This window comes from Erythrolamprus reginae, chromosome 3 (assembly GCF_031021105.1).
Source record: "Erythrolamprus reginae isolate rEryReg1 chromosome 3, rEryReg1.hap1, whole genome shotgun sequence".
Lineage (NCBI taxonomy): Eukaryota > Metazoa > Chordata > Lepidosauria > Squamata > Dipsadidae > Erythrolamprus > Erythrolamprus reginae.
This window is the reverse complement of record NC_091952.1, coordinates 72,284,647-72,303,921: the sequence shown is the minus strand read 5'-3', so window position 1 is coordinate 72,303,921 and position 19,275 is coordinate 72,284,647. Positions and strand designations below refer to the sequence as shown.

The window sequence follows — 19,275 nt, the reverse complement described above, 5'->3', positions numbered from 1 at the left end:
TGCTGAAAATTCCAAATCGGGCCATATTTTGCCAATAAAATAAGCTTCTTCAAAGGCTATCAGTTTCTTATAACTACATGTAATTTTTAATATTTTAGCATATTAATGGTAGGGCTCTCTAGGGCTGGTGCATTGCTGTAAACAGTCAGAATAACCTCAGGATTGAACTTATTTGCTATCAGTTTCTAGGAGGAAGTTTATCTGTTCAAATTTTTCTCAGTGAAATTCACACAAATCAGTATATTGAGTCAGAATTTTATTGGGTACAGAAGGAAATTGAGTTTCTCGATTATTTAAGAAGTCTACACAAATCAAGTGAAAACTTCTAACCAATGTACAATTTGATCTTAGTACAGTATATACTTTATATTGCAAGGAAAGTCTTTGAATTTCATAGCAATTTGCAGAGGTGGTTAGCTCGTACAAAAGGTGACCCCTTTGGCAGAACAATGAATATTCTGGGATCAAACTTGTGTCAGAGATTCCTTGATATTCTATCATTTTTATAATTCCAGATGCATCTTTGATCTGCAAATTGCCTATCAGGTTCAGATGACTTTCTTATGTTGCTCTTTGTTGGTCAGCATCTCCACTTCTTTCATGAACCGAAGGCATAATTCCTCCTGCCAAGGTAAAGCTACACACTGAACTGCCACAGGAAGCCCAACAGCACCTTCTACTGCCTGAAAGAGAGAGGGAAATAGCAAAAGCATTCAGATAAATCAGGTCCAAAGGTCCAAGCATTTTTTAATGTTGCAAAGTGGGTCTTGAGCAAGTATCTTTGAAATACGTTTCTTGTCTCAGGTAAGTTTTCAAAGGACTGCTGCAACCTTTACTTCTCAGAGCCCTAGTTGGACATAAAACTTGCTTGCAACAAGTTTTAAGGTTTTAAGTTTCAGCTTCAACCGCAACAATACACAAGCACACAAGAGATTCAAATTCAATGTAAACTGCTTGAAACTCGACTGCAGAAAATACAACTTCAAGAACAGAGTGATCAATACCTGGATTGTACTACCTGACTATGGTTTCTTCCCCAAACCCCCAAAACTTTAACCTTAGATTGTCTACTGTCATTCCTAAGAGGTCTGTAAAGGAGGGTGCATAAGCGCACCATTGTGCCTACCATCCCTGTCTTATTGTCCTATTGTCCAAATTTACCTGTACCTACTTTACTTTTGTTTATGTCTATACCAATACCTGGTATCTTGTATATGTTCTGACAAATAAATAAATAAATAAACATGTGATTTTTCTCTTGTATGCCTTCATACCGCATCTCGGACATTAACACCCTCGGAAATGTCCAAGGATACTTCTCCAGAGGAGCCCTTCACTCCTCCACTCGAAACAGAATACCCTACGAGACTAGACTTTCAATCCTGGGCCTAGAAAGCTTAGAACTAAGACGCCTTAAACATGATCAAAGTATTGCCCACAAGATCATATGCTGCAATGTCCTGCCTGTCAACGACTACTTCAGCTTCAACCACAACAGCACAAGAGCACGCAACAGATTCAAACTTAATATTAACCGCTCCAAACTTGACTGTAAAAAATACGACTTTAGTAATCGAGTTGTCGAAGCGTGGAACTCATTACTGGACTCCATAGTGTCATCCCCTAACCCCCAACATTTTACCCTTAGACTATCCACGGTTGACCTCTCCAGATTCCTAAGAGGTCAGTAAGGGGTGTACATAAGCGCATTAGTGAGCCTTCTATCCTCTGTCCTATTGTCTTTTCCTATATCTCCTATATTTTTCTTCTATCCCTATATCCCTTCTCTATTCTTTCATTGATATATTTTATTCCTATATCTTCTCTTCTATTCTTTATCTGATATATTTTACTACAAGTATATCCTCTATAACCTTCATTGTTTATTGGACAAAATAAATAAATAAAATAAAATAAATAAATACAACTGCTGCCTTGGAAACCAATATAATTATCTCTTATATTGGTTTCTAAGGCAGCAGTTATTTTTATTTATTTTATTTTATTTATTTATTTTGTCTAATAAACAGTGAAGGTTATAGAGGATATACTTGTAGTATTTAAGTGCCTATAAAGAAAAGTGAAAACTCACACTAAATTGTGATACCCAGCTTTACATCTCCACCCCATGCCCAGTCAACGAAGCGGTGGAAGTGATGTGCCGGTGCCTGGAGGCTGTTGGGGCCTGGATGGGTGTCAACAGACTCAAGCTCAACCCGGATAAGACGGAGTGGCTGTGGGTTTTGCCTCCCAAGGACAATCCCATCTGTCCGTCCATTACCCTGGGGGGGGAATCATTGACCCCCTCAGAGAGGGTCCGTAACTTGGGCGTCCTCCTCGATCCACAGCTCACATTAGAGAACCACCTTTCAGCTGTGGCGAGGGGGGCGTTTGCCCAGGTTCGCCTGGTGCACCAGTTGTGGCCCTATCTGGACCGGGACTCATTACTCACAGTCACTCATGCCCTCATCACCTCGAGGTTCGACTACTGTAATGCTCTCTACATGGGGCTACCTTTGAAAAGTGTTCGGAAACTTCAGATCGTGCAGAATGCAGCTGCGAGAGCAGTCATGGGCTTACCCAGGTATGCCCATGTTTCACCATCACTCCGCAGTCTGCATTGGCTGCCGATCAGTTTCCGGTCACAATTCAAAGTGTTGGTTATGACCTTTAAAGCCCTTCATGGCACTGGACCAGAATATCTCCGAGACCGCCTTCTGCCGCACGAATCCCAGCGACCGATTCGGTCCCACAGAGTGGGCCTCCTCCGGGTCCCGTCAACTAAACAATGCCGGTTGGCGGGCCCCAGGGGGAGAGCCTTCTCTGTGGCGGCACCGGCCCTCTGGAACCAACTCCCCCCGGAGATCAGAACTGCCCCTACTCTTCCTGCCTTCCGTAAACTCCTCAAAACCCACCTTTGCCGTCAGGCATGGGGAAACTAAACATCTCCCCTGGGCACGTTGAAGTTATATATGGTATGCCTGTATGTGTGTATGTTAGTATAGGGGATTTTCTTAAACTCATAATATTTTAATTAATTGGATTGTATTGGATTGTCTTTTCACTTGTTGTGAGGCGCCCCGAGTCTTCGGAGAGGGGCGGCATACAAATCCAAATAATAAATAAATAAATAAATAAATAAATTAATCTTAAGCAACCATCTTTACTCTGATGACTTGGATAGGTAAACTGTTAACCAAATATTTGCTGCACCTCAAATTCATTGGATTTATCTAAAATGGATTTAAATAATTTTTTGCCAAGATTTAATCCTGGCCTTAAATTAATTCATTCCTTTTTGGGAAGATTACTTATTAAAAAAAGTGCTAAATAAGAAGATATTAGATCATGCATAACCTTAATTTAAACTCTATTGTTAGCAATTTTGGGTAGTTTTGGATTAATTCATCAGGATTTAGGAAAGTTTAGTTAACCTTATTTATTTATCCAATGATAGCACGTAATTTTTAAACACCAATATTAATTCTTTTGTGAAATCAAATGTCTTCATGATTTCAAATATTACTGATCCACAAACATTTCTTTAATGCCTCTCCCGATTTCATACAAACCTTTTTCAGGGTCCTATCCCAGGGATCACCATAGATTCCTTGGTGTTGCACCATCTCTTCTTCATCTGCTTCTGTAACTGTGGTGACTGGTACAACTCCAGCAGGGAAGTTCAAAGCATTGTACAGCATGGTACTAGAGACAGCAGCTAGGAAGGTGAACAGACAGAATAAAAGGGGAAATTAGACACCTTCTTCCCGCTCCTTGGAGACCCCTTCCCAAGCCCTTCTATTGGCATAATTCAGTTATGTAAGGTAGAATTGATCAACTTTCTAAAATTGGTCTGTTCCATTTTTTTCCTGGTTTTGTAAGTGTAGAGTGGGCAATGGTGCTGTGGTCAGCTATACTAGTCATCTCATGGACCGTACAGTTCTCCTGAAACCAGTTTTTCAATCTCTCCGTGAGAATTACACGTAAGATATATTTCCATATAAGAATTATTAAAATTTCTAAATCATTCTGATCATTAATATAATACTCTGCTAAGAGTATGGCAAAACCACTCTCTTTGGAAGCAACCCTGGTCCATCTACCTGTGCAAGATTCATTGTTGGTGGATGCTCCTGAAACTTGATACTTTTTTAATGTAATGAAAAGATATACATTATGCCACCCAAGTAAGGCTTACCCAATACTTTTGAAGGATATCCAAGATAGAAGGCAGGACCCAGAACTGGGCAAAGGACAACATCAAGCTTGTTTTTTTTCCAGTTCTCAATAAAGTTTTTCTGATAGACCTGAGCCCAAAGAGCAAGAGTTGTTAAAACCCTGACAAATCTAAGCTTGTTCAAGTGTAGCTGAGTAGTTAAAAATGTGTTGAAAGCTAGCAAAGGTTCTTGCCAGATAAGAAAAATACAATCAACATGATTTATCTTATTGGAAGAACAGAATAAAATTTGATTTTTAAATTTGATTAGTACAACAAACGCTTTTACCATCAATTTCTTATGGGTCTCCAATAGATCAGTCACATTCCTGAAAGACAGAATATATAACATGTAAACCAAACCGTCTTAAATTGTAACAGATTGCAATTATGCTGAATAATCAAGATGATCATGTGTGCGCCTGAAACAAGTCTGGGGCCGTATAGAACATCATTTTGAAGAAGATGCTTTTGAGTTCTGATGTTGGAGAAAACTCTTGATGATACTGTGCACAGCCCAAAAAGCAAACCAATGGATCTTCAAACTAATCAATCCAAAGTTCTAATTAGAAGTACAAATAACCAGGCTCAAATGATTCTATTTTGGACATGTTATGAAAAACCGGGAAAAGGCTATAATGCTGGGGAAAGTGAAAGGAAAAACAGACAAGGATGACCAGATGGCAATGGGTGCAACGTTGGACCAAGTTAGGGATAGATTATTATGGAGAAAGTCTTTATTTATTTATTTATTTATTTATTTATTTATTTATTTATTTATTTATTTATTTATTTATTTATTTATTGTTTGTTTGTTTGTTTGTTTGTTTGTTTGTTTGTTTGTTTGTTTGTTTGTTTGTTAAATTTATATGCCTCCCTTCTCCTCGCACACTCAGGGCAGTTTATGAAATGACTTGATGGCACACAACCAATGAGATAATCACATATTTTATCAATTATGTCATAGTTGGTGGAACATCAAAATCTTCACACTTGATTTTAGCCAAAAGGCTGAGAAGCGATCAGAATCTTATCTAATAAAATGGCTAAGTTGCTATTATCAAATGGCACATCACAATGCAAAAAGTACCTGATTTTTTTTTTTTAAGTAATACTTGGACACCGTGAATAAGTAAGTAATGAACTTAATCATATTAATCCTAAAAACTGCTGAACTGTTGTTGTTTTTGCCTGAAGATCAATTTCAGGAAGAAATTGAAGGGGTCAAATATAAAATTTTTATAGTGTATTCAGCTAAAAGTCTCATTTCGGCACATTTGTAGGAATACAACTTTGCCATTACCTCATTCCACACAATGCCTTCAGATGCCCAGCCATTCGGGGAAACTTGAAAGAAAAAAAGCACTGGGTGAAAATCACAGATTCATTAGTATAAATTACATTTGGTTCAAAAATTATACCTGAATCTCTGTTCGATAAAGGCTGGTGAAGATACATAACATTATCAGGCGGGGGTTCCTACTTACTGCTGCTACCGGTGCGATCTGCGCACAGCTCTCATGCGCATGCGTCCAAACAAGAGGTTCCTTATGCGCATGCGGAGGAAGCAAAATCTTGCAAGGGGACGTGAGCATGCATGAGATTTTGGTGATTTTTTTTTTTGCTTCTGCGCATGCGCGGAAGCAAAAAATCACTGAAATCTCTCTCGGGTGCATATCCCCTTGTGAGATTTTGCTTCCTCTGCATGCGCAGAAGGAAAATCTCACTCGGACACATGCCGGAGACACAGAGCTGCGCACACCATTTTCACTATTGGAGCTCTGGTGTGGCCTGTACTAGTAGCAACCCACTACTGAGTGTTATGCCATTATGTACAAGTCCTGAAAGCAGGTATTCTAATCAGACAGACCTGCTGGCTATCAGAGCACTGATCAAACAAGTGATATGGGAAAACAAGAGACCATATAACTGTAGAGTTTTTGCAACAATTCAGAAACAGTCCAAAACCTCTGCAGCCACACCATTTCTTCATTTGGGCAGATAAGTTGGTAATGGAATCCCCCCCTGTTAAATCACTGCACCAGAGACTTCTGTTAATCCATAACACATTTATTCAATAAAACACAACGAGCAAGCGTTCTCCTGAAGGGCAACTCCCAACAAGGGCAACAGATAACCCGTTGCCCTATTTATACCTTTTAGTTAACATGGGCTTTCTAACTGACAACCGTTTAACTTTGGCGGCAACTTACATTTAGCCGCGTCTTGACCAATCAGTGAATTTCTTCAATTATTTAAACGAACACAACACACACCCCTGCCCAAAACTGCAGTTCTGCAGGGAGTAAGTATAGGCCATTTCCCATCAGTGAGCATTTTTCTCCCTTCTGGTGTCTTACTTCTTTGTCAAGCTTTAGCTCCCCACATACATTTCCATCATCTTTCTATCCCAGCCCAACCATCTCCCATTCACCTACCCACAATAAAAACATGCTTTCTTTTTCTTGAACAATTAATCAGTGGAATGACTTGCCTCTAGAAGTTGTGGGTGCTCCAACTCTGGAGGTTTTCAAGAAGACACTGGACAATGATTTGTCTGAAGTGGTATAAGCAATGGTGGGATTCAGCCAGTTTGGGCCTGGTTGGGCGAACCAGCAGTTAAATGGTTGGCTGGCTGGCCCCTCCCCTTCCCACCTCTTCCAGGAGTCCCTATGCCACCCATTTTCACTCCCAGGAGGCTGCAACAAGGCCTACTAGACCCAAAATGGGGCATGGGGGGGAAGTGCACCCCTATGGCCCATTTTTGCTCCCAGGAGGCTGCAAGGAGGCCTCCTAGGCCCAAAATGAGGCATATGGGGAGAAGTGAACCCGCATGGCCCATTTTTGCTCCTAGGAGGCTGCAGGAAGGCCTACTAGGCCCAAAATGCAGTGCGGGGAGCAGCGCACTTGCCCCGTGGCCTGTTTTTGCTCCAAGGGGGTGCAGGTGAAGTGCTACCTGTCATACCCCTGGCCACGCCCACCAGGGCTACAGCCACCCAGCCAATCATTAGGGTGAGAAACCGGTTGTTAAATTATTTGAATCCCACACTGGTAAGGGTTTCCTGCTTGAGCACTGGGTAAGACTAGGAGACCTTCAAGGTCCTTCCAGTGCTGTTATTCTGTACGGAGTGGAGATTTTCATCATTCTGGAACAGGATACTGCTTGCCTGATATTCTTTGTCAGATGAATGGGTTCTCTGCCTGCTCTCATCATTTTGAGGCTTGAGGTGGAATAGACAATCATAAGCAGCTTCAAAATGTTTCGAGATAAAGTGGAATGGAAAGTCTATATCAGGGGTATTAAACTGGTGGCCCATGGTCCAGATGCATCCCACATAGGCCATGCCCACTCCAGCTCCGCAAATGGGGAAAACATTGTGAAACATCATGAGAAGGCAATGTGATGAGTTTGGTCTATAGGGAAATGCCTAAAGTAAAGACTAAAACTGCATGTCCTGAAGTATACAGGTCTTTTGCCAGAACTCTTCAATTAGCTACACCTAATTCCTACTCTAGGGATGTCAAACTTGCGTCCTCATGGTGGCATCATGTGACCTATCAGGACTCTTTTTTCTCCTTTGCTAAACCATGCATGGTCATGACCAGCACATGACACATCTGGCCCATGAGTTTGACAACCCTGTCCTACTCTATTCCAAAATTGCAGTTTGACTATGCAAACTATACTCCACCTTAATTGCTTGGGAAATCTCAGGATCTTCCTTCCAAAGATCTACTAGCTATCCTCATGCTATCTACTTTGCACCTGCTCTTTTATTTATTTATCAATTAAATTCATTTTTATAACTGCCCAACTCACAAACTTGGTTTTGGGCAGTTAATAACATGTTAAAATAATATTTTTTTAAAAAAATCATTACCAAAGGATAAAAACCCTACCATGAGAAAAAAACCAGACAAAACAAAGTACAAAGATCTTGATTTTTCCTTTCTCTGACTTAGGATGATAAAAATTGGCAGACCTGCCATTCATCTATAGGCAATCAATTCAAATAATTTTAATTACCGAAAGGAATTTCATGAATGCCTTAGGGAAATGGTCTGTTGAACATTTTTTTCAGAATAAATTTAATTTAAAATGTATGTTTCCCATGGTTAATGGAGTTCACTGGAGTACTGGGGCATTGCTTCATACCTCTTTGGGGCATGTGTTGTCACAATAAACACAAAAACAAGATCTAAGTATTGCTCACAAGATCATATGCTGCAATGTCCTGCCTGTCGGCGACTACTTCGGCTTCAACCACAACAACACAAGAGCACACAACAGATTTAAACTTAATATTAACTGCTCCAAACTTGACTGTAGAAAATATGACTTCAGTAACCGAGTTGTCGAAGCGTGGAACTCATTACCAGACTCCATAGTGTCATCCCCAAACCCCCAACACTTTACCATTAGATTATCTATGGTTGACCTATCCAGATTCCTAAGAGATCAGTAAGGGGCGAGTACAAGTGCACTAGAGTGCCTTCCGTCCCCTGTCCCATTGCTCTCCTATATCTCCTATACCTTTCTTCTATTCCTATATCTCTTCTTCTATTCTTTCATTGATATGTTCTATTACTATATCTTCTTTTCTATTATTTCTTAGATATATTTTACTATGAGTATCTCCTCTATAACCTTCATCATGTATTTTACTATATTTTACTAAGGTTGACTCAGCCTTCCATCCTTCCGAGGTGGGTAAAATGAGGACCCGGATTGTGGGTGCAATATGCCGGCTCTGTTAAAAAGTGCTATTGCTAACATGTTGTAAGCCGCCCTGAGTCTAAGGAGAAGGGCGGCATAAAAATTGAATAAATAAATAAATAAATATACCCACTAAAACCATCATAGAGTACTGGACAAAGTAAGTAAGTAAGTAAGTAAGTAAGTAAGTAAGTAAGTAAGTAAGTAAGTAAGTAAGTAAATAAAGTTGGGGTTTCCACTATAATTTCTCAATTCCACGAGTCTCATCCCCACCCCCATTCAATGCTGCTGTTCACAATGCAAATATGTTTAAAGACAGTTTTATTCAAAATACAATAATTCTATTACAAATTTGACCCCATACACACCTATCTCATATATCTAAGACTCACCCAGATCTTGACGAACTTTGCCAAAACTTTCTTCACCAACTTTGGAATTTTAAAAACTTTCAACATGTCTTTCAAAGCTGGATCCACCATATCTTTTTGACTGACAGGCAATAGGGAAGGAAAACAAGATTGGAAAGTCTCTCTTTGTATATAAATGCATTTACAACAATCATTTACTGTAGCTAGAAATGATGTTATAGAGAAAATTAGACACTAACGTTATCAAGGGCTGTTCTAGAATGGACATGCAGATGAGCAATTTTTGTCCTTCTCCCCGACATTTGCTTATAACATAAGGAGTTGGCACACTATGTGAAAATTGTATAGTCATGCAAGTAGCAATATACTTTCCCCTTAATAATAGAATAAAATAGAATTTTTTATTGGCCAAGTGTGATTGGACACACAAGGAATTTGTCTTTGATGCATATGCTTTCAGTGTACATAAAAGAAAAAGATACATTTGTCAAGAATCATGAGTTATAACACTTAATGATTGTCACAGGGTACAAATAAGCAATCAGGGAAGAATAAGAAATAAGACAATCTTAATTCATTGATATAATAAAAGCAAATGGTAATAATGATGATACTACCATCATCTTCTGGAAAACAATGACCTTACTTTATGTGTTTGAATGAGAACATAGTTATATTTAACAGTGTCCTTATTTGCTATTTGCTCTTTAAATGTTCTTTAGAATTCTCAACAAACTACTTACAACAAGGCCAAAAGGCTTGAGCCTCCATCTGCAAAGATACCTTTCAGAAAAATTTCATCCATAAGATAATCCACAGAAGGTGGGTTGAAGGGAACTAGCTGAAAATAGCAAAGAGGGTTTTCAGTTAAACCTCGAAGGTGCCAAGTAAATACAAATTTAGATTAACTAGTTTCCTGCATGCTATTTATCCACTCAACATGGGTTTCTCTATACAGGCATACACATGCAAAGGGCTCCTCCCTGTGGTTATTGGAGTTATTCACCAGATCTTCAGCTGACCAGAAAGTGCCAGCGGGCTGATCTGTCTTCCTAGCCTGCCATTGGAAGGATGTCACCAAATGCTGATGTCCAATTAAGAGCAAATTAAGGAAAGCCATTGGTGGTTTCCCTCTTCAACAAGTCAACAGCTGGCGAGAAAACATCTACCAGTTACTCTTTGTAACTGACTTGGATTTGGACCAGAGAAAAGCAAAATATTTTTTGAAAAATAGACTGGAGGATGTTAGAAGTTGCTCCAGGATTTGCCCAAACTTCTGGCAACTGATTGCAAAGGCTGTGAGAAGTGTCAAGAGGAAGAGGGGAAACTGAGGCTTATAATCAGCCTGGAAAAATCGTATCTTTCTTTTTTTCCCATCCCATTCAGTTGGGATGAGAAGAGATGGTGGTTTACCCCCCAGGTTTCTTAGCCCCTGAATATCCAAACCTGAGAATTGATTCTACAGGTCTCCAGTGCTTGAAGGGAAGGGCAGGAGATATAGGACACCTAAACCAGGGAGTGGGTTCCTCCTGGTTTGGACCAGTTCGCCCTAACCGGTAGCAACCTGCTGGTGATGTCACAATGGCTTCAATGAAATGGGTCGGTCAGTGCTGGTCCGTGGGTGCCGCCATCTTTTTTTAAAAAAAAAAAAATTGCTGAATTTTTTCTGCGCATGTACAGAAGCCAAGTGCCTGGCACTGCCCATGCACTGCCATCTTGTTTTCATCTTTTAAATATATATATATATTTAAATATATATTATATATATATATATATACACACCACCAGCACCTGTCTGAAAAATCAGCTGAATTGATTGATTGATTGATTGATTGATTGATTGGTTGGTTGATTGATTGATTGATTGGATTTGTATGCCGCCCCTCTCCGTAGACTCGGGCGGCTAACAAGAGTGATAAAAAACAGCATGTAACAATCCAATACTACACAACTAAAAAAACCCTTATTATAAAACCAAACATACATACAAACATGCCATGCGTAAATTGTAAGGCCTAGGGGGAAATAATATCTCAGTTTCCCCATGCCTGATGGCAGAGGCGGGTTTTAAGAAGCTTACGAAAGGCAAGGAGGGTGGGGGCAATTCTAATCTCTGGGGGGAGTTGGTTCCAAAGGGCCGGGGCCGCCACAGAGAAGGCTCTTCCCCTGAATGGCTATAGAGGGAAGATTAAACAATGACACCCAGGATATCCCACTTTAATACATGGTTCCATTAGCAGCTTCTTTTTTTAAAAGGGCTTTTGAGCATCTAAGCTGTTTTTGAAGAGGGTTGCTAATTCAGAAGAGCATGGAGCCTATTTTTGAAAGCAGCCCATTAAAAGCTGACAGGTGTGGATTTGCTTGCTCCCATGGGAAAGTTCCATCCTCAGTCACTTCGTAACTACTCCTTTCCCACATGAACATCAAGCTTTCCTAAAACAAGGATTTAGTGAGTGCTCTTATGAAACAGCAATAGATCCCTGGTCCACATTAGCCTGCACAACTGCACCCATGAAAGCCTACCAGCCCCAGTTGCTATGAATGTTCAGTTGGTATTCATAAGTTAATTAGTAAGAGGCCAATTTTGGCTCAAGCAAATGAATGGTCAGGAAAGCTCACCATTCTGCACCACAACTAAAATGTGTTGTTTCTTACATAAGAACATAAGAAGAGCCATGCTGAATCAGGCCAAAGTCCATCGAGTCCAGCATTCTGTGTCACACAGCGGCCCACCAATTGTCCATGGGGATCTTGAGCAGAAAGAGAAGGCAAGACCCTCCCGTTCCCTTGACCCCCCAACAAATGGTACACAAGGGAATCCTGCCTGCCTCAACCAACATAGAGGCGGCACTTGGACATCCATTTCAATAACCATTGATGCACTTGGCATCCATGAATCTGTCTAGTCCTGCTTTGAAGCTATCCAAGCTGACAGCTGTCATGACCGCTTCTGGATGTGAATTCCATAAACCAATGACCCTCTGGGTGAAGAAATATTTCCCTTGATTTGTCCTCACTTTCTTACCTATGAGCTTTAGGGAGTGTTCCCCTCATCCTAGTATTGTGTGATAGAGAAAAGAATTTTTCTCTATCCACCTTTTCTATCCCATGCATGATTTTATACACTTCGAGGGCTGCTTAAGGGGCCAATTTAGGGTGAATATGACATTGCTGTAATTCAGGTAATAAAATGAAGACAGCATCACCAGGAGACTGCAAAAAAAGGGGGTCAGTGGATCATGTTTATGCTGTAGCTAGGAGGATGTAATATTCCAAGCCACATTGCTTTCCCTTTTGTTCCCCTTCAATATTTTCTTTTTTCCTTTATTTATCAAACATCACTAAGGAGCAAAAGACATATGTCTTTCACTTAGCCATGCCAAAAGCCATCCCTCCATATAGAACAGTGGTGGGTTCTAAACCCCCGTCGCTACCAGTTTGCTTGTGAGTGCATGAGTGCTCGCACTCCTGCGACGCTTCTGCATATGTGCAGAAGTGTCCTGAGTGGGTGAGACGAGCCCAGGGATAGGTTCTAAATTATCTCGCTGCTGGCTCACTTCTATCTGCACCATGTGGTCATGTTTCATGGTGTGTGGGTGTGCATGCACAATGCTAAAAAATAAAAAAGAATCCCCCCCAAAAAACACCAAAAACAAGATGGTGATGCATGCTCAGTGCCAGAAACCCAGTTCCTGCACATGCGCAGAAGGAAAAAAACCTGGGGGGGAAATCCCCAAGTTTTTTTCCCCCACAAAAAAATTTTTTTTAAAAAAAGATGGCAGTGTCCACAGTCTGGCACAATCAGATGATGTCATTGTGATGTCAGCAGTGGGTTGTTACCGGTTTGAGCGAACCAGTCAGAACCAGTCTGAAGCCATCTCTGGTGGAGCCTCCTGCTGCCGCTGCTACTGGTTTGCAAAACCAGGCTGGGAGCAACCCACCGCTGATACAGAAACCTATTCTGTATCAAACTATTTTACATGCAAATAAGTTGTACAGCAAACAATAGTAGCAAAGATACATACTGTATGGCCAGCCTCCTCAAGAAGCTTCCTGGTTTTATCCACAGCCCTTCTCATGCACGGTGGGAGCAAGAAATAGCCATCTGAGTCATAATACCCAATCCGTAGAGGTGTCGAGCTTGAATATATCTAGAGGCAGGGACGGCAACTGCTTGGTTACTAACATTAATGGATTAAGAGCTGTAGCATGAACTCTATGGTGGCACTTTCACTAATCATATTGTTGTGATTATCACTTTGCTTGCTTGCTTGTTTGTTTGTTTGTTTGTTTGTTTGTTTGTTTGACTTCTATGCTGCCCAATCCCAAAGGACTCAGGGCAGCTTACAACAATAGTATGAGTACAATGTAAATAGATACAAAACAGTAAAAGAAGTCAAACATTATCTAAGGTTAAAACATAACAAACTAAAACCCCATAAAAGTGATTATAGAACATAGCAATCACACTCATATACATGCACACCATACATACAATTGGCCATCAAAGATGTAAATTTATATCACATCTATTTGTGTAACCTGGCATACACAAGCTCACAGAGTTGCATAAGTTCTGGTTTGGGTGGTGGGGTGGACAAGGCTTAATAAATATGTTCCAGCAAATTAACAGGAATTGACCATGACGATAATTCTCAAGTGGCACTACATTCTTCTTAAATTAGGAAATTTACGGAAAGTAATTTTAATCTAATTAAATATAATGTAATTTTAATGTAATTTTAATATGTGATTTTTCTGGAAGGTGTTAACAAGGTTAAGCAAGTTGGCGCATATTACTAACTTTGATGACAGTGCTCAATTAGCTGTACTTTTCATTGAAACTTTCTGAAGAAATTTGAAGAAATCTCACAATCTTTACAACAAATCCTGCTGTGAGTTAACTTTTTTGTAAGGTACGTAAGTAGATGCAGTATTAAGAAATTGAGTTAATATATTTTATTAGTTTGCCAGCTTTGTTACTGTGAAATGTTTAAAAATCAAGCACCTCTTTGACCAAATTAGTGACATTCCTAATGGAAGAAATGGCTCTGGTTGAAGCAGCTTTGAAAAGCATGACCAAGGAGGATATATTTTCTCAATCTGGTGATTATTCATTAGCTTTATTAATAATGCTTTTCGCAGGAAAAACTAAAAAATTAAATAGATTCGTCCTTCACTCACATGCATGTGTGTAGACATATAACCCCTAAATTGTTCTTTTTTATTCTCCTTTTATTTTCCTTTTTTCTTTTTATTTTGGGGAGGTTAATTTTTAGTGTGGATAGGGTCCTTTTGTGTGTGTGTGTGTGAGAGAGAGAGAGAGAGAGAGTGCATGTAACATATTTTTGCTGAATTGAAAATGAGGGGAGACTAGTATAGATCTATTTCGAGGTTGTTTCCTCTCATTAGCTAGCCATACCCTCACTGAGATTTGAACCTGCAGCTTCTGCCTTAACCTCTAGGAAACAGGATCTCATCCTTTCATCTGTGTTTTGTGTGTGTGTATGTGCGTGTGTAACATATTTTTGCTGATAATGAAAATAGATCTATTTCAAGCTTATTTGCCTTCATCAGATAGCCACGCCCTTTTTACTGGGATTTGAACCCAGGGCCTTTGCCTTGTAAGGCAAAGAAGCATGGCCTAGAAATTAAATAAATAAATAAGTAAGTAAGTAAGTAAGTAAGTAAGTAAGTAAGTAAGTAAGTAAGTAAGTAAGCAAGCAAGCAAGCAAACAAACAAACAAACAAACAAACAAATGTGTGTGTATAAATCATCAACTATGGGTTCAGCAGAGGTCCTATATATATCATTTTTTAAAATTTACCTCTTCATTAAATGGCATAGGTGGCACAATAGGATCCAGCTGGAACATGTAATCACATAAGAGAGCCCTCATGCATAGAGCAAGACTATCCACGTCCTTTGCCATTGGCCCCGTTGTTCCTGAAACTTGAATATGTATATCAAATAAGAGTTTGCTAATCTAGTTTTTGATTTATTGATTAAAAGAAAAATATGTGTCAAATTAAGATCACTTTGATGATCCTGACGGCTTTGTTTAAATTGCTCTGCATTCATTCTTTCTGAAAAATCATGTTATATATCCACAGTTCTTGTTAATATTTATATTTCAATTACTAGCTACCCAATATCCATTGTTCTTCAGCTCAGGCAGTCACATTTTACATTCATTCAAAATTGACCTCTCACCCCTTTCCCACTTTCCAAAGATGATATTTACTTAACATAAGATGAAAAGCTTCCTTTAGTCCAGAATTACTGTAAAAAAGAGAAATATAAAATGCAGAAAATATACATGTATAACATACATTCACAAATAGCTTTTTGGAGGACATTATCAACTGAATCAACACGCAGTGACAAATGTCAATGGATGTCCTTGGTCAAGATATATTTGCTTAAGACAGGCTTATATCCGTGTATGACCTTTGTTTAGAGCAATACTTGTCAGATCTGGCAAATTTAAGATCTGTGGATTTTAACTCTCAGAATTTGCAGCCATTCTGTTAATATCCACACCTCTTGAAGTTGCCAAGTTTAACAAACACCATTTATAGAAATATAAATGGAAGGATGATAATAATAATAATAATAATAATAATAATAATAATTTATTAGATTTGTATGTCGTCCCTCTCCAAAGAGAAAGGAAGGAAGGACTCATTATATACTTAGATGACATGTTACAACGTTTATATATCATTCTAGAGCAAAAACACTATTTTTCTGCAACTACAGGGTGTGTTCCAAAAGTAATGCAATTATTTTTTTAAAAGTAATTTATTGAACAGATTTGCACACTTAAAATTCTTCAAAGTACTGTCCTTGGGCCTCTACACATTTTTTTCCAGTGACTCTGCCATGACTGGTACGCGCCCTTGAAAGTGCCTTCAAGGACCTCTTGCAAGGTCTTTGTCACTGCTGATTGGATCTCTTCTATGGATGAAAACGCTCCTTGCCACAACACGCTACGAGTCCACGAGTTCATGGCCAAACCCCAGGTGCCAACGCTGCTCCTCCCCCACAACAGTCCTGATGTCACCCCAGCAGACTTCTTTTTGTTCCCAGCCCTGAAAGGAACCCATTTTTCATCCATAGAAAAGATCCAATCAACCGTGACAAAGACCTTGCGAGAGGTCCCCGAAGACGCCTTCCAGGGCGCGTACCGGTCATGGCAGAGTCTCTGGAAAAAATGTGTAGAGGCCCAAGGACAGTACTTTAAACAGTTTTAAACGTTTGTGCAAATCTGATCAATAAATTACTTTTTTTAAAAAAAAAATTGCATTACTTTTGGAACGCACCCTGTAAGTTTAGCATTTGGTTTCCTTAGAACAGTGATGGCGAACCTTTTTTGATTCAAGTGCCAAAAGGGTGTCTGTGTGTGTGCTAGCATATGCACATTTGCCCACACCCATTCCCACTCCCCATGCATGCACACTCCCCTGCGCTTCCACCTGTCCATGTGCACAATCCCCCCTGTCCATGTGGAGGCCTCATTGAAGCCTGGGACAGTGAAAAAATGGGCAAATGGGCAAACCAGAAGTTTGAAAACTGGACTTCCAGTTTGCCCATTGTGCTGTTTATCGCACTCCTGAAGCCTTAGAATGGGAAAAACAGCATAATGGGCAAACCGGAAGTCCATTTTTCCAAACTTCCAGTTTGCCTGCTGGGCTGTTTTTTGCACTCCTATTCCCTAAAGCAGTGTTTCCCAACCTTGGCAACTTGAAGATATTTGGACTCCAACTCCCAGAATTCCCCAGCCAGCAAACGCTGGCTGGGGAATTCTGGGAGTTGAAGTCCAAATATCTTCAAGTTGCCAAGGTTGGGAAACACTGCCCTAAAGCCTCCGAAGGGCAAAATGGCCTTCCCCAAGTCCAAAAATCAGCTGGCTAACATACACATGCGCACTGGAATTGACATAGGGCAATGCATCGCATGCTCTCCAATGTGCCTCCATATGTTTGCCATCACTGCCTTAGAATGAAAGCATTTGCTAGAGGAATGTTATCTCACATTTACACTGGATGTTCCTAGCACCCTACCTAAGGGATGTTCCTTTCCTAGGGGAAGGTCTGAATCAGAGTACACGATATCATTACTAAAATCTGTGAACATTGATTAACCTACTTCGTAATTTTTCCAAGATCACCAATATCTCCAATAGGTTTTTCAACAGAAATTAAATGGCAGGTGATTTTTAGAGATTTTGAACACAGCCCTCCAACACCAGCAGATTGTTCAGTTAGATGATTTATGAGGTCTTTTCCAACTCTACAATTCTACGTCTTATCAAAGTGTGATAATCCGTTGCATGGCTTATGATAGCTTTAGTACTTACCTCAATCTCCCTGCAGTTGGCTTCAGCCCACAAAGACCACAGAAGCTGGAGGGTAGACGGATACTTCCCCCCAAATCTGTTCCAATTCCCAAAATGGAACCTCCTCCAGCAATTAGAGCCCCTTCTCCTCCAGATGAGCCCCCAGGAGTTCTCTCATGATCCAAAGGGTTCACAGTCTGCCCAAAAACTACATTGCTGCAGTCATAGCTGAAAGGTGATAGGAATACATCAGATTGTGGGAACACAATGTTTTAGATACATAGGAAATCTATAATCTTGTTTCTTCTGAAGACAGAGTTAACTCATTCTACAAAAAAGTATTAAAAAGTATCCATCTCAGAGTTAAACTTCTCTTACTGCATTGGGAGTCTAATTCCGATATTTTAAATAATGGTTTACTCTAAAGGAGTCATATATCAAAAAGATTTAGCTGATTTTTCAGATTAACCAAATTATAATATATTTGAAAGAGAATGCAAAAATTGGTTTGAAACTCAACATTAAGAAAACTAAGAATATGGTCAAAATAGGAAGCACCATATCCACCCCTGTCCCAGTTAAAAGTGGTGTTCCCCAAGGTAGTGTACTGGGATCAACGCTCTTCATTCTCTACATCAATGACCTTTACGATTACATCACAAGCAAATGTGTCCTCTTCGCCGACAATGTAAAACTCTTCAACACCACCGATAACACAACTACTCTCCAAAAAGACCTTGACGCTGTTTCTGAGTGGTCTAACACATGGCAACTCCAAATCTCAACTAGCAAATGCTCTGTCCTACACATTGGGAAGAAGAATCTGAACTCCAAATACGAACTGAATAATCAAATTATCACAGATAATCCCCACTCGGTTAAAGACCTTGGTATACTAATAACAAAAGATTTAAGTGCCAAAGCCCACTGCAACAATATAGCCAAGAAGGCTTCAAGAGTTGTAAACCTAATCCTCCGTAGCTTCTGCTCTGGCAATCTCACACTACTTACCAGAGCTTACAAAACTTTTGCCAGACCCATCCTCAAATACAGCTCATCTGTTTGGAATCCAAATCGCATTTCAGACATTAACACCCTTGAAAATGCCCAAAGATATTTCACCAGAAGAGCCCTTCATTCCTCCACTCGAAATAGAATACCCTATGAGACTAGACTTTCAATCCTGGGCCTAGAAAGTTTAGAACTAAGACGCCTTAAACAAGATCTAAGTATTGCCCACAAGATCATATGCTGCAACGTCCTGCTTGTCGGTGACTACTTCAGCTTCAACCACAACAACACAAGAGCACACAACAGATTAAACTTAATATTAACCGCTCCAAACTTGACTGTAAAAAATATGACTTCAGTAACCGAGTTGTCGAAGCGTGGAACTCATTACCGGACTCCATAGTGTCATCCCCAAACCCCCAACACTTTACCCTTAGATTATCCACGGTTGACCTATCCAGATTCCTAAGAGGTCAGTAAGGGGCGAGTACAAGTGCACTAGAGTGCCTTCTGTCCCCTGTCCTATTGCTCTCCTATATCTCCTATACCTTTCTTCTATTCCTATATCTCTTCTTCTATTCTTTCATTGATATGTTCTATTACTATATCTTCTTTTCT

General features: G+C 39.9%; 1 protein-coding gene across 2 annotated transcripts in view; it reads right to left on the bottom strand.

The window, feature by feature from the left end:
- Positions 1-243: 243 nt before the first annotated feature.
- LOC139164122 (vitamin D3 hydroxylase-associated protein-like) overlaps positions 244-19,275 on the bottom strand; it is a 44,653-nt gene continuing 25,621 nt past the window's right edge. For both annotated transcript variants that reach the window (XM_070745814.1, XM_070745815.1), the window contains exons 7-17: positions 17,668-17,874; positions 15,550-15,587; positions 15,133-15,257; positions 13,330-13,455; positions 10,048-10,145; positions 9,326-9,425; positions 5,520-5,563; positions 4,506-4,545; positions 4,199-4,307; positions 3,573-3,718; positions 244-683 (exon numbers count right to left, since the gene is read on the bottom strand). In XM_070745814.1, coding sequence (XP_070601915.1) covers positions 549-683; positions 3,573-3,718; positions 4,199-4,307; positions 4,506-4,545; positions 5,520-5,563; positions 9,326-9,425; positions 10,048-10,145; positions 13,330-13,455; positions 15,133-15,257; positions 15,550-15,587; positions 17,668-17,874 — 1,168 coding nt within the window. In that variant the 3' untranslated portion in view covers positions 244-548. The remainder of the gene's footprint in view (positions 684-3,572; positions 3,719-4,198; positions 4,308-4,505; positions 4,546-5,519; positions 5,564-9,325; positions 9,426-10,047; positions 10,146-13,329; positions 13,456-15,132; positions 15,258-15,549; positions 15,588-17,667; positions 17,875-19,275) is intronic.